Raw genomic sequence first — 13,195 nt, 5'->3', positions numbered from 1 at the left:
AATGATCAGTCTATAAGTTTAATGGTAGGTTTATTTAAACAGTGAGAGACAGAATAACAACAAAAAAATCCAGAAAAACACATGTCAAAAATGTTATAAATTTATGTGCATTTTAATGAGGGAAATAAGTATTTGACCCCTCTGCAAAACATGACTTAGTACTTGGTGGCAAAACCCTTGTTGGCAATCACAGAGGTCAGATGTTTCTTGTAGTTGGCCACCAAGTTTGCACACATCTCAGGAGGGATTTTGTCCCACTCCTCTTTGCTGATCTTCTCCAAGTCATTAAGGTTTTGAGGCTGACGTTTGGCAACTCGAACCTTCAGCTCCCTCCACAGATTTTCTATGGGATTAAGGTCTGGAGACTGGCTAAGCCACTCCAGGACCTTAATGTGCTTCTTCTTGAACCACTCCTTTGTTGCCTTGGCCGTGTGTTTTGGGTCATTGTCATTCTGGAATACCCATCCACGACCCATTTTCAATGCCCTGGCTGAGGGAAGGAGGTTCTCACCCAAGATTTGACGGTACATGGTCCCGTCCATCGTCCCTTTGATGGGGTGAAGTTGTCCTGTCCCCCTAGTAGAAAAACACCCCCAAAGCATGTTTCCACCTACATGTTTGACGGTGGGGATGGTGTTCTTGGGGTCATAGGCAGCATTCCTCCTCCTCCAAACACGGCGAGTTGAGTTGATGCCAAAGAGCTACATTTTGGTCTCATCTGACCACAACACTTTCACCCAGTTGTCCTCTGAATCATTCAGATGTTCATTGGCAAACTTCAGACGGGCATGTATATGTGCTTTCTTGAGCAGGGGGACCTTGCGGGCGCTGCAGGATTTCAGTCCTTCACGGCGTAGTGTGTTACCAATTGTTTTCTTGGTGACTATGGTCCCAGCTGCCTTGAGATCATTGACAAGATCCTCCCGTGTAGTTCTGGGCTGATTCCTCACCGTTTTCATGATCATTGCAACTCCACGAGATGAGATCTTGCATGGAGCCCCAGGCCGAGGGAGATTGACAGTTATTTTGTGTTTCTTCCATTTGCGAATAATCGCACCAACTGTTGTCACCTTCTCACCAAGCTGCTTGGCAATGGTCTTGTAGCCCATTCCAGCCTTGTGTAGGTCTACAATCTTGTCCCTGACATCCTTGGAGAGCTCTTTGGTCTTCGCCATGGTGGAGAGTTTGGAATCTGATTGATTGATTGCTTCTGTGGACAGGTGTCTTTTATACAGATAACAAGCTGAGATTAGGAGCACTCCCTTTAAGAGTGTGTTCCTAATCTCAGCTCGTTACCTGTGTAAAAGACACCAGGGAGCCAGAAATCTTTCTGATTGAGAGGGGGGTCAAATACTTATTTCCCTCATTAAAATGCAAATACATTTTTTGTTGCTGTTATTCTGTCTCTCACTGTTCAAATAAACCTACCATTAAAATGATAGACGGATCATTTATTTGTCAGTGGGCAAACGTACAAAATCAGCAGGGGATCAAATACTTTTTTCCCTCACTGTACATAGCGTGTGCGTGTGTACATATATAGTGACATCAGGGATGTCACTGTATGGTGCCGGCCCGGGAGGGTCGTGGCGTGCGATGTTCCTACGTCGCGGACAGCACTGGGTGGGTTGACCTGTGTGATGCCGGCTTTACTATAGCACGGCGTGCGATGCACCATCATCGCGTACACCCCGTAGATGGGTGTAGTACCAGCCCTAGCGGGGTTTGGTGAGCTGTTGCCTCTAAAAAATAACGTCTGCGACTCAGTTGGACTCACTACACGTATGCATAAGCATGTGTGCGCATGCATGAGCGTGTGTGTGTATATGCAAAGGTGTGCGTGTATGTACAAGGGCGCGCGTGCCCACCTGACGTTGCTCTGCAAGAACACGCGTCCGTTGCGAACGTTGGCGGAGCTGCCGAGGCAGCAGACGACCTCGCCGTGCTCCTGCATCACCGCCACCATCTCGCACATCGCTGGAGACGCGCGCGTCGAAAAACACACACAAACAATGAACGTCTACTCCCGTCTGGCCTTCAACAGACTGTCGGAGCAAGTGCTGTTAGCGAGCAGCTATGAAAGCCGGCATGGCACACGAGGGGGTGGGTGGCCAGTCCCACGCCTGGCTGCCTTTGTCTCCCTAGTGGCGATGTTAACACACGAGGGCTAGCTAAGGTCCATGTCTCAGCATCTCAATGTCGGGCTAGGGGTGAGTACTAGCTCAGGGTCATGTCTCAGTGTCTCACTGTCGGGCGTGCAGTCCGTGAAGAGTGGCACGAGGAGCGGGACGTTGTCAATGTTCTCGAGGTGCGGCCGCACGTTCTCGATGCCTCGAGGAAGTTTCGCCTGTGCCAAACGAGATCAAGAACGCAGGTCAAGAGGTCATCAGGGTCAATGCTGCTGATGTCACCACACTACACCGTGACTTCCTTCTGCTAGATCCTACGGCTGTTGCGCAGGTTTAAAGCCTTTCCTTTAGTTGTCGACTTTTGTTTGGCCAGACAGAGGGGGCTAAATGGGCGTGGAGTATTGGCTACAGAGCAGATGGACTCGCGTGGTATCGCATTGTTTGAAGCCGATTGGACTTGCTGAGGTATAAGATGTGGCTGAGGCTCGTGAAGGATGCTTTTGGGAAGTTGGGAGGCAGCCGCCCTTCAGCAACAACGGAGAGCAGAGGAGCGACGCTCAGAATGACCAACGGAGCGCCAGGCGGATAAAACACGTAAGTTTGCACAGTATGGAGAACAGATGGTGCATCTGCTAGTCAACTCACCTGGGTTTCTCTGGTGACCTCCTGTCAGAAAGCCTTCAAGTGGCCTGTATGAGCACCTAAACTGACACAATAGTCTAGTGACGTCACCGCCACTTAGTTTCAAATATATGCTATTGTTGCAAGCGCGTTAGATGTGGAACTGTGTGAGAGTGTGTGTGCGTGTGCGCATATGTGTGTGTACGTGTGTACACATGCATATGCTAAAAGCACCTGTCCCAACAATCTGTTCAGGCTATAGGGGAGATCTTTGTCATTGTGTGCGTGCACGCATATTTGCATGCATGGGGAGCAGTAATGTAGCAATTCGTGCACTGCACTATGAATCCGGCAGCCCGAATTCGATTTCCTCTCACAGCCAACACCAGTGATGATTATCCAAACCGGTCCTGGGCTTCCTAACCAAAGTCGACTAACTCAAATGAGTATCTAGTGCAGTGTTTAAACATCACCGCTGGGCCGGCACGGCATGCAAGGGGGCATGGTGTTGGTCACCCACCCCCTGATGTGCCGTGCCGGCCTTCATAGGTGGTCACTAACAGCACTTGCCCCAACAGTCTATGAAGGCTATACGGGGGATCTTTGTCTTTGTGCGTGCATGGCGGACCCGGTTGGAGTACTCGAGGATGCTGGGCGCGTCACTGTCCGTGGGAGGGTAGCTCACGACGTCCGAGTGCGTCTCCTCCTCCAGCAACATCTGCACCTCCCTTTCTGCATCCGCACGGGGTCACAGGTCAGGGGTCAATGTCGCCATCGCACGATTTCCCGGGGTGAGCAGCGGCGAGGTGGGGGTAGGGGTGGCGGGGTAGAGGGAGGCGATGGCGGGCGCGGTGGCGGCGGCATCACCTTGCTGGGCATGGTCGTGCAGCGAGCTGGCCTGGCTGGGGCTGTGCGGGGGGGCGTCCGTGCCCAGGTCGTAGCCGCTGGACTGCAGCGAGATGTGGCAGTTCCAGCCGGACTCCAGGCCCATCTTCTCCGCAAACACCTGCATTCGCACGCGCACACGCGCACGCACTGACGGCATCGTTCACCGCAGTCCAAACACCCGCGCTGACAACGCCCGACTCGGTGCCATCGCAACCAAACAGCTCCGACGGGGAGCGTAGGAAATGCTTCACCGCTGACCGGCACTCCGTGCAGTATTTGTCAAGGCTGAGTGTGTAGGTATGCATGTTGAACTTCTTTCGCACCGTAGGTAGCCAACTGTGCTAATCGGAGGTGCGGGGGAAAAACAACAAACGAAACACAAAAAACAAATAAGTTTTCAATCTAGATGATTTAAAAGTGCGTAGCTCCAGTGGCTTCCTAATATCGGAAGAGCATTCCAGACGGCCGCAGAAGCGCATCTGAAATTGCGCAATGTAATGAGTAAGTAATGGTCATCATCAACATCATCCACGGTCAGCACACCACTGGATGAAAGCCTCCCCACCCCACCGCCATCTCCCGCAATGTTTTCATCTAGCCAGCTCCTGCATACGAGCCGATTTGGCCACTCCATCTCCCATGCTTAGCCAATAAGTAAGGTTTAACACGTAAACAGAACATGCCAATTCGTTACTAGTACAGGACACCGGTGTGTTGGAGAGCAAATCCACGTGACAAACCTTACTAATCGGTGGTGGCGGGTGGTGGCGGGATTAACGACACATTTATATTTACGCGATCTAACCCAAAAAACCTCTTATGCGTTAATGCTGCAGCTGGTGTTAAGACTCAGGCTGGAATCAGTGTCATCAGTGTTGTGGCCGGCGCTTCTGCTGCAGCTGCTGCTGCTGCTGCTGCTGCGTGAGCGCCAGCGCTAGCGGCGGCGGACCTTGCTACGGAGCTCGTCCTCCATGGAGAAGTAGACGAAGCGGATGCAGGCGCTGTCCAGACCGTCGACGAGGCGCACGATGTCGAGGCGCGCCTGGTACTGCGCCGACACGAGCCCCATGAAGATCTGCCCCGACAGCGCCTGCACGCCCTCGCCTCTCTCCGCGCCCTCGCCTATGCCCTCTGCCGCGCGCCAGCGAGCGGCGACGGTGGCGAGCAACACGGTAACGACAAGACGTGGATTCGCCTAGCGCGCAAAGACTCTTGACCCCTTTGCCGTTCCGATGATATACACGTACCGGAAGAAAAACTAAAATAAAATAAGTTTATCGGTACAGAGGCAATAAATTAATAAATACATTTCTCCGCCGAGTTTAGGAAAACATACTCTTTGGTTCTATTCGGTAAAGTCACGTGACTTTACCGAATAGAACCAAAGAGTATGGATCCTTGCAGTCACGAAAGCTTCAAATTTAGGAAAACAGTTTAATGAATGTGGGCAGTTATTCTATATGGTAAGTCGCGAGCAACATCGTCCTTACAGTCGTTACCGTAACTCCCCCGTTGCAGGCAGACTGGGCTAATGCATTAACGATTTAGACGAATAAACTATTTAATTTGAGCAGGTAAGGCCCCCTGAGTTATAAAGCTCTTTTTCAGAAGTGACCTGGCCACAAATTATAGCCCAACGAAGTGGCTTATGTGGACATTTATAGCAGCCAAAGAACCTAAAATCATGTTTCTAGGACCTGGAGACAAATTCATGTTACCACGGAGAGAACATGCAAACTCCAACTATACAGGCATCGTAAAGGTCGGGCCCACGACCTCCTGCATACCAGGCGAGGTAGTTAACATCTCACCACGGTCGCACCCCGAGTTGGAAAGCGTGTCATAAAAGTGAGCCGACGGTCTCACCGTCCGAGCTCCAGCTGTTCTTGCGAGCGCCGCTCGTCTTGACGGGCGTGTGGCCGGGGGTGTCGGCGTGGCGAGTGCCCCCCAGGTTCTCGGCCGGCCCAGCGGGGGCCGAGAGGGCGGCCACGGCGGTGGCGGCGTTGGCGGAGGCCGCGATGGCCCCGAAGGGGTCGTGACCCGGGGGAAGCTCGACGCAGCGCCTGTCCAGCTCGGGCGCGAGCGGCCCGTGCATGGGCTTGTAGGCGAAGGCAACGCAGTATCCCGAGAGGCAGGTGCGCTGGTAGAAATCGAGGACCTTCTTCCTGTGCGCGGACGCGGGTACGCGTGTCGAGCGCGAGACACCCAACACACACGGCAAACGGTGAACACGGTGCACGCACAATGCACACGCAAAACAGTAAACACGGCGCACGCACAACACGTGCGTGCGCAACAATGCACGAGCACGCCAAACGGCGAATGCACGCACACTGTACACACGCACGCCAAACGCACGCATAACACACACAACGCACACCAAACAGCAGACACACGAGCACACACACGCCCAACGAACACACGCACGCCAAACGGCGAACACAAGCACGTGCCCAAGTATAAGATAGGGCTACTACATTTTTGTGAGGCTCAACCATGACACATGGTGAGCAACAAGCCCCACGCACTTCTACATAGCCAAGCCACACTAATTCTGGTCTGGTGCCAACTAAACCTCATCACAATCCTCACCGCAAGCCTCTGCGTGTGCGATTGTCACAACAAGGCTGTGTGTGATTGTGACCGCATGTCTGTGTCTTTTGTATTTGTATGCCTGAAATGAGTACCTCGTGTAGTGTGTAAACACTTCTACTGGGGAGACGAAGGCAACTGGGCGTGGTGTTGGTCACACCCCCCCCACCCACCCCCCGTGCGTGCCGTGCCAGCATTTACAGGTGCTACTCGCAAACAGTACTTGCCCAAACAGTCTGTTAGGGCTATAAGGGGGATCTCTGTCTTTGCGTGTTCGCGAGCGCAGGAGACGGCAGGAGCACAGGAGGGACGTCACCTGTCGGAGGCAGACAGCGGGTAGATGTCGAACCCATCCCAGAAGTCCGTGCAGGCATCCAGCACCACGTCGGCCGTGCCGTGGGACAGCAGCTGCAGGTCACCTGTGGGTGCCGAGATGGTGGGAGAATCGTTTCGATTTAAAAAAACCGCGGCAGGGATTTCGAGTTTTCGTTTTTTCCCGGAAGTGAAATTTCGCCGACCGTGGTGAAAGATGGGCGAAAGCACGGGGCCGACAATAATAACGCGCGACCGCCGCTGTTCAGGGGATTTGGCTGCAATAAATTTACACACCATAAGCCACTTCGTTGCGCTATTATTTGTGGTCAGGTCACTTCTCAAAAAGGCTATATAGCTCAGCAGGCCTTACCTGGTAAGATAAAAAATAGTTTTGTCGAGTCAGCAGATGCTTCTGGGTGCGGTGGGGCTGTGCTGGGAGATATTTGAATATGTCGAGAGATGGCGATAGATGGTGGGAGGTGGTGGGAGACTTTGGGAGAAGGCAGAGCGCAGTGTGAGACAGGGAGGCTTAGCGTGGGGCACGTGACACGGTGTTGAGAGGGGGCCAGAGTGCGAGACAGTGAAACATGGTGGAAGAATTCGTTAGACAGTAGGCCACTGTTAGAGAGAGGGGAACAGATCAGGATACTGTTGGGCAATTTACTCATTCATTCATTCATGCACTATATAACTCCTTCGGTATTAACACACACACTCATCCACTAATTCATTTAGTCATTAATACTGTCACCAAACCCACCCACCCAATAATTCATACTATATGTATGTATGTTGAACTTCTTTTGCACTGTACGTAGTCAAACGTGTTCATCGGAGGTGCAGCGGAAGGACAACTAAACTTAAAAATCAGTTCTACAGAAATTAGTTTGTCAATCTACATTATTTAAAAGTTGCATAGCTCTCAGTGGCTTCGTAATATCGGGAGGAAAAGCGTTCCAGACGGCCGCAGAAGCGCATCTGAAATCCAACGGCAACAAATCAAGACGCACCGCAAATGCCTCCAAATCGCTTCTGCCCCATCCTCCCCGTCCCCCCCATCACACCCTGCCCTTCCCCCCTCCCACCCGCCGGTTCCTCTCACCAGAATTGAGGTCCTTGACGAGGAGAGAGACGAGGTGTCCGATGGGGAGGCGGCGCTTGACGACGGCGGAGAGGCGGCGCGCGCGGTCGCGCCCCGAGGGGAGGTGCTCGCCGCTCGGCAGCTGGAAGAGCGCCAAGTAGCTCTCGACCGAGAAAACGTCTTTGGCTCCGGGCGTGAAGCCTGCGTCGCGGACAAAACACGCTCAGCCACCTGCCCGCCCGCGCGGCTCCGTCCACATTCAAGCTCGGCCGTCGAGCGCGACCTTACGTTCAGCCGCCCGCTCGCTCGTTCGCTCGTTGGTTGGTTCGTTCGCATGGTCAGTCGATAATGAGTTAAGTTTTGATCGGCCGCCAATTCGTTGACAAAGTCGCACATCCGGCGAGCCGCTCGTTCATTCACTCGCCAATTCGCTGCGTCGCTCAAACAATCACACACTCAAGCTGCTTCCATCATTCATTCGGTCTTTAATGCAATCTTACATTCAGCCACTCGGTCATTCGCACTCTGTTATTAATACACTCATTAACTTCCTCCTTTATACTCCTCCATTCAACCACCAATATTCTTGTTGACTCATTCATGCACTCTATACCTCCTTTAGTCTTAATACACTCATCAATCCACTCAGCCACTCATTCATCATTAATACTCTCACCAATCCCACCCGCCCAATCAATCGTACTGCACCCAAATCCAACACCAACAAATCAAGACACACCGCAAGGGCAGCAAGCCCGCTCTCCCCAACCCCCTTCTTTAAACTCAGGGGCACAGCGTTCGGGACTAAGGTCTGCGGAGTTTCTGTACCCGCTGCCCACGTCACGGTTTGTGCTCTATGCTGGACTCCTATTGAAATATCATGAAAACTAAAATAAAGTAGACAACGCAAGCCTCCAATCACAGACCCCCCCCAACCCCGCAACCCAAACCACTACATCACCCCCGCCGCCTTCCCTGCTTGACCCCTATCGCGGAGTCGAACCTATGATGCGAGGCAGCTCGCAGAGCCCCCAGGGCGGCCGCGTGGGCAGGCAGGACGAGGCGGCCCTGCCGGCGCGAGCCGCCTGCGCCAGGTGGTCGCACAGGCGCAGCGTGCGCGGGGCGAGCGGCGCGTTGCACGCCGTGAGCAGCACGTTGAGGCCCAGCGGCTTGAGCGAGGTGGCGTGCAGCGGCCAGCGCGCGTCGTCGAACTGGACGCTCGCCGGATTCTGCTGGTCTTGCGACAGGCTCAGCACCTCAAGGCGGTAGTCGCACACGAAGTCGTCCGTCTCCCCGTCCACGTCGTCCCCGCCGTCGCCCTGACGTTCCGCCCCCGTCGCCGTCACCGCTTCCTCCTCCTCCTCCTCTTCTTCCGCCAGCTCAGCGATGGCCTGCGCGGCCGGGGGGAGCGGCCACGCTTTATAAGTTGTATGTCTGTATGAGTGTTGAACTTCTTTCGCACCGTACGTAGAAAACCGAACTAATCGGAGGTGCGGGGGAAGGACAGAAAACTAAACACAAAAATCAGTTCTAAAGAAATGGAAGGCCTCTCAACGTCGTGTTCGGAACAGAAATCTTTGACAATACTTCACCACCGTCACCCACCACCCCCACCTCCCCCCAGAGCATACACCCAGAGGTGAACCCACTCACCTCGACCTCTAGGCCGTCCCTGCGCCGCTCCTTCTCCGGCTCGCCGGCGCCGCCCTCCACGCACTGGCAGAAGCTGACGACGGACGCCCCCGCCGGTTTGGCCCCGGGGGTCGCTGGCGGGCAGCACCGAGGGCTTGAGCCGACGGTGAAGGTGGCGGCGTTGGCACTGCTGGTGGCGGTGGTGGTGGCACTAGGAGCGGCACATGACTTTCGACCTCCTTCGAGCGGGCGGGGAGGTTGGTCCAGGCCGCGCTCGATGTCGGCGCTCGGTGGGAGGAGGGACTGCGTCTCGCGTAACTGCTTAGGGAGGAGCGGGGAATGGAACGTCAGAAAGACACCCGTATGTTGCTTATGTTGTTTGAGGCTCCCGAGTTAAGCGCACGTGATATCAGAATGATGGCAGAAGGCAAGGAAGCAATTCATATACAGCTTTATAGCACTGGTTCCACGAACACATGAAAAGGTCGGACTCATTTACACACAAAGTGCCTGTCACAAATTAACCACAATACCTTGCTGATCTCGTCAGGGAGCATAAACCATCACGCAAACTCCAGCCATCCTCACACTAGCGGCTTTTGGCTCAATCATCGAACAAAGACGGTCACTGCATCGCGCACTTTCAGATGCGCTTCTGCGGCCGTCAGGAACGCTCTTCCTTCCGATAAGTTCAACATAAGCACACACTCGGTGGAACGGTGGTGCAGCGATTCGCACACTGCGCGACGAAAGCCCAGGCAACACGAGTTCCATTCTCACGGCCACGGCTGTTTCACATCAGTGGTAAGTGATGTCCGTACCCACCAGCACCCCCCCAACGCCCACTCCCCTTCACCAACACACGGACACGCTGACCAGCGCGACCGTGGATGGCATCGTGCTCCTCTCACCTCAGCCCACTCGGCCTCCAGGAGCCGCACGGAGCTCGACGACGACGACACCGCCGTTCTGCCCGCCTTCCTCCTCCGGGCGTCCGCCACCTCGTCCACCTCCTCCACCTCGTCCACCTCGTCCCCACGCTCCTCGTCTCCCATTTCCTCGTCATCATCTTCGTCGTCCTTTTCTTCTTCGTCTTCGTCGTCATCGTCGTAGCCAGGCTCTGGGCCGGGCTGGCTGCTGAAGAAGACCACCTTCTCGGGGCTGGGGTTTGCCCAGGAGAGGACGCCCTGCTTGTCCACGCAGCACAGCACCTGCGTGGCCAGAAAGTGGCAGCAGCAGCAGCAGCAGCGGCAGCAGTGGCAGTAGCAGCAGCGCCAGATGCAGTGGCAGCAGCAGTGGCAGCAGGAGCAGTAGCAGGAATGGCAGCAGCAGTGGCAGCGGCGGCAACAGCAGCAACAGCGGCAGTAGCAGCAACAGTAGCAGCAACAATAGCAGCAATAGATGAACAGCTGAACAGTCAGACAGACAAAGATCCCCCGTGTAGCCTTCACAGACTGTAGGGGCAAGTGCTGTAAGCGAGCAGCACCTATGAAGGCCGGCACGGCACACAAGGAGGTGAGTAGACAGGATGTTTACACACCGCACCAGGCACTAATTTCAGGGCCAGTCGACCTAAAGGAGGCCCAGAACCTGTTCGGATAATTGTCACTGGTGTTAGCTTTGAGCGGGAATAGCACTCGGGTCACCGGCTTCATAGTGCAGCGCGCTAACCGCTACACTATCGCTCCCCATGACACAAACAGACCGATGGACATACCGGAGAGTTGACAGACACACAGACGTACACAAAAGGCCACAGGACAGAGATTATACGAATGAGCAAACGTACAGAGCGACAAAACAGACGGACAAAGAACTAAACGGACAGGCGCACGCACACGCACGCACGCCAACGCACCGTGACGGAGCCCAGGTTGTGCAGGAGGCTGCCGGTCTGGCACAGCGCCGGCGAGCGTCCGCGGAGGACGCGGATGAAATGGCTCCACTCGCACAGGCACATTTCCTGTGGGGGGGGGGGGTGGTGCAGACAGGGAGGTGGGGGGGAGGCACGGACTCAGGCACCAGGGGTGGAGGATCGAGCGAGCGAGCGAGCGAGCGAGCGAGCGGGGTAACGCACGCGGACACCTGGCAGAACCACACGGATCACCGTGTAACGTTTCACACGGCGGTGTGGCTATCGAGTGCACAGGCGGCGCAAGTGTGTCGGGGAACCGTGCGCCTGGAGGTGCCCCCCCCTCCAAGTACCTGCACCAGCGCCCATGCCAACCGCACCACTGTGCCGCTGCTTTAACAGACCGTGGGCAGAGGCGAGTGCTGTTAGCATGGCGCACAAGAGGGTGGGGTCCCCCCAGCTGCCTTTGTCTCCCCAGAGCCGATGCTTTTACACCGCACCAGGTATTGAATAAAAAGGCCAATTCATTAGGTTAACGTTTTCGGCATTGTCTCATTTCCGCCGTTTCGTTTGTATTGTTTCTCATCATATCCGCCTCCTTTGTCACGCAGTTTCCTTCACTCCTTTGGAATTAAATGTAACACAAGACGTACGGTTTGTATGTAATTTTCAGGAACACAAAATGCATTAACTCCTGTACTCGCGTTTTCGACGCACGTATATGTATGTAGCGAGCTTTAAGAATCGACGTCAAATCATTGAACCGATGCGTCGATACGCCCCTGCCTGAAACGTTAGCCTGGTGCTATGCCCGTAGGGGAAATCGGCGGTAACTGAATTACAAAAGCATGCGCGTACTGCCACTGCCGATGAACGAGGCGGTTTTATGCATCACGCCAAGCTATTAAAGCGCCAATGATGCTTTGAACGTTAAATACCGTGACTTATCTGGGACGCCGCTGTGGTAGCGAGATGTTGACTACCTCGCCTGGTATTGACAGGAGCTCGTGGATTCGATCCCGACCCTGACGCCTGTTTATTTGGAGTTGGCACGCTCCGTCTCCATCGTGGTCGCGTGGAATTTTCTCCGGGTCCTGATATTGATGTCCACATGACAACGCCACTTCATTGCGCTATCTTTTGTGGCCAGGTCGCTTCTGAAAATCAGCTATATAGGCTCAGTGGGCATTATCTGGTAAAATATAAAAAAAAGTTTCAAATAGTTTTTAGGTTGTAATTCCGTTACGGCGACATTGCCCATTGCACAATTGAACAAGGCAGTGGGAAGGATGACGGAAACGAGGAGTTTTGTAGAGGTTAAAACACGAAGAAACACTCATCAGCGTTCCCAAACCCGTGCAACTGAAGTTAAACAACATGCATGCATGGAGCAAAACACACACACATACATGCGCGTAAGAAAGAGCTAAATATTTTAATTGTTACTTTTTAAAGATGACGAAATGAATGACTGCAGGGGGACAAACGGAGCACGTGAAAGCGCCGGTTCATGCCGGCATCGTCGGTGGAAATTGCCGTTCGGCGATGAGCGTCGCGCACCGACTGCCCGCGGCGCAGCCTCGCCGAGCCGGGCGGCGGAACAGCCGCCTACGCCGATTCGACCCATCTCGCTAGGCCGCACACGGCCAACCGATTCATCGATCCGGACATCCGTGAAAAAGATGCTTCGTAGCTCACCGGATTATTCCAATCTAAATAAAAGATTCTGACTGTGATCAATCGGAAGAATGCCTCCCTCGGTTTCGCGCGTACGTTTCAATTATCGCCACTGCGGGGGCCCGTCGCGGTGGGCGCAGAAAACGCCGCCGAATGCGCGCGGATCACCAAGGTGAAACTGAAACGGCTGCAAGCATTTAAAAGGGCACACGGACGCGTGCAATCCCGTGAAGTGACATTGCTGCTTGCGTCGAATGGAAAATGCAATCCAAAGGATGTAACTCGCAAGAGTTTCAGTGGCACGACCGCCGGTGCTTTCAAATCTGTCGCTGCGGCGAGGTCACTGCAGCGTTGGCTGACAGTTTTGTGAAACGATTCCATCCGGAGGCTATCACGATCGATAATTAA

General features: G+C 54.2%; 1 protein-coding gene across 6 annotated transcripts in view; it reads right to left on the bottom strand.

Moving 5' to 3' along the window:
- Positions 1-13,195, bottom strand: part of TMEM94 (transmembrane protein 94) — a 41,125-nt gene that overhangs the window by 16,057 nt on the left and 11,873 nt on the right. For 5 of the 6 annotated variants that reach the window (XM_032967176.2, XM_032967182.2, XM_032967179.2 and 2 more), the window contains 12 exons: positions 11,117-11,221; positions 10,170-10,469; positions 9,280-9,579; positions 8,630-9,017; positions 7,648-7,827; positions 6,547-6,649; positions 5,505-5,803; positions 4,588-4,769; positions 3,618-3,756; positions 3,379-3,482; positions 2,248-2,347; positions 1,869-1,977 (listed from right to left, as the gene is read on the bottom strand). In XM_032967176.2, the coding sequence (XP_032823067.1) occupies positions 1,869-1,977; positions 2,248-2,347; positions 3,379-3,482; positions 3,618-3,756; positions 4,588-4,769; positions 5,505-5,803; positions 6,547-6,649; positions 7,648-7,827; positions 8,630-9,017; positions 9,280-9,579; positions 10,170-10,469; positions 11,117-11,221 (2,309 nt within the window). The remainder of the gene's footprint in view (positions 1-1,868; positions 1,978-2,247; positions 2,348-3,378; positions 3,483-3,617; positions 3,757-4,587; positions 4,770-5,504; positions 5,804-6,546; positions 6,650-7,647; positions 7,828-8,629; positions 9,018-9,279; positions 9,580-10,169; positions 10,470-11,116; positions 11,222-13,195) is intronic. The other variant, XM_032967181.2, reaches the window with a different exon arrangement.

This window comes from Petromyzon marinus, chromosome 37, assembly GCF_048934315.1.
Source record: "Petromyzon marinus isolate PM22_M1 ecotype Great Lakes invasive population chromosome 37, UKy_Petmar_22M1.pri1.0, whole genome shotgun sequence".
Taxonomy (NCBI): Eukaryota; Metazoa; Chordata; class Hyperoartia; order Petromyzontiformes; family Petromyzontidae; genus Petromyzon; species Petromyzon marinus.
This window is presented reverse-complemented; position numbering and strand designations above follow the sequence as displayed.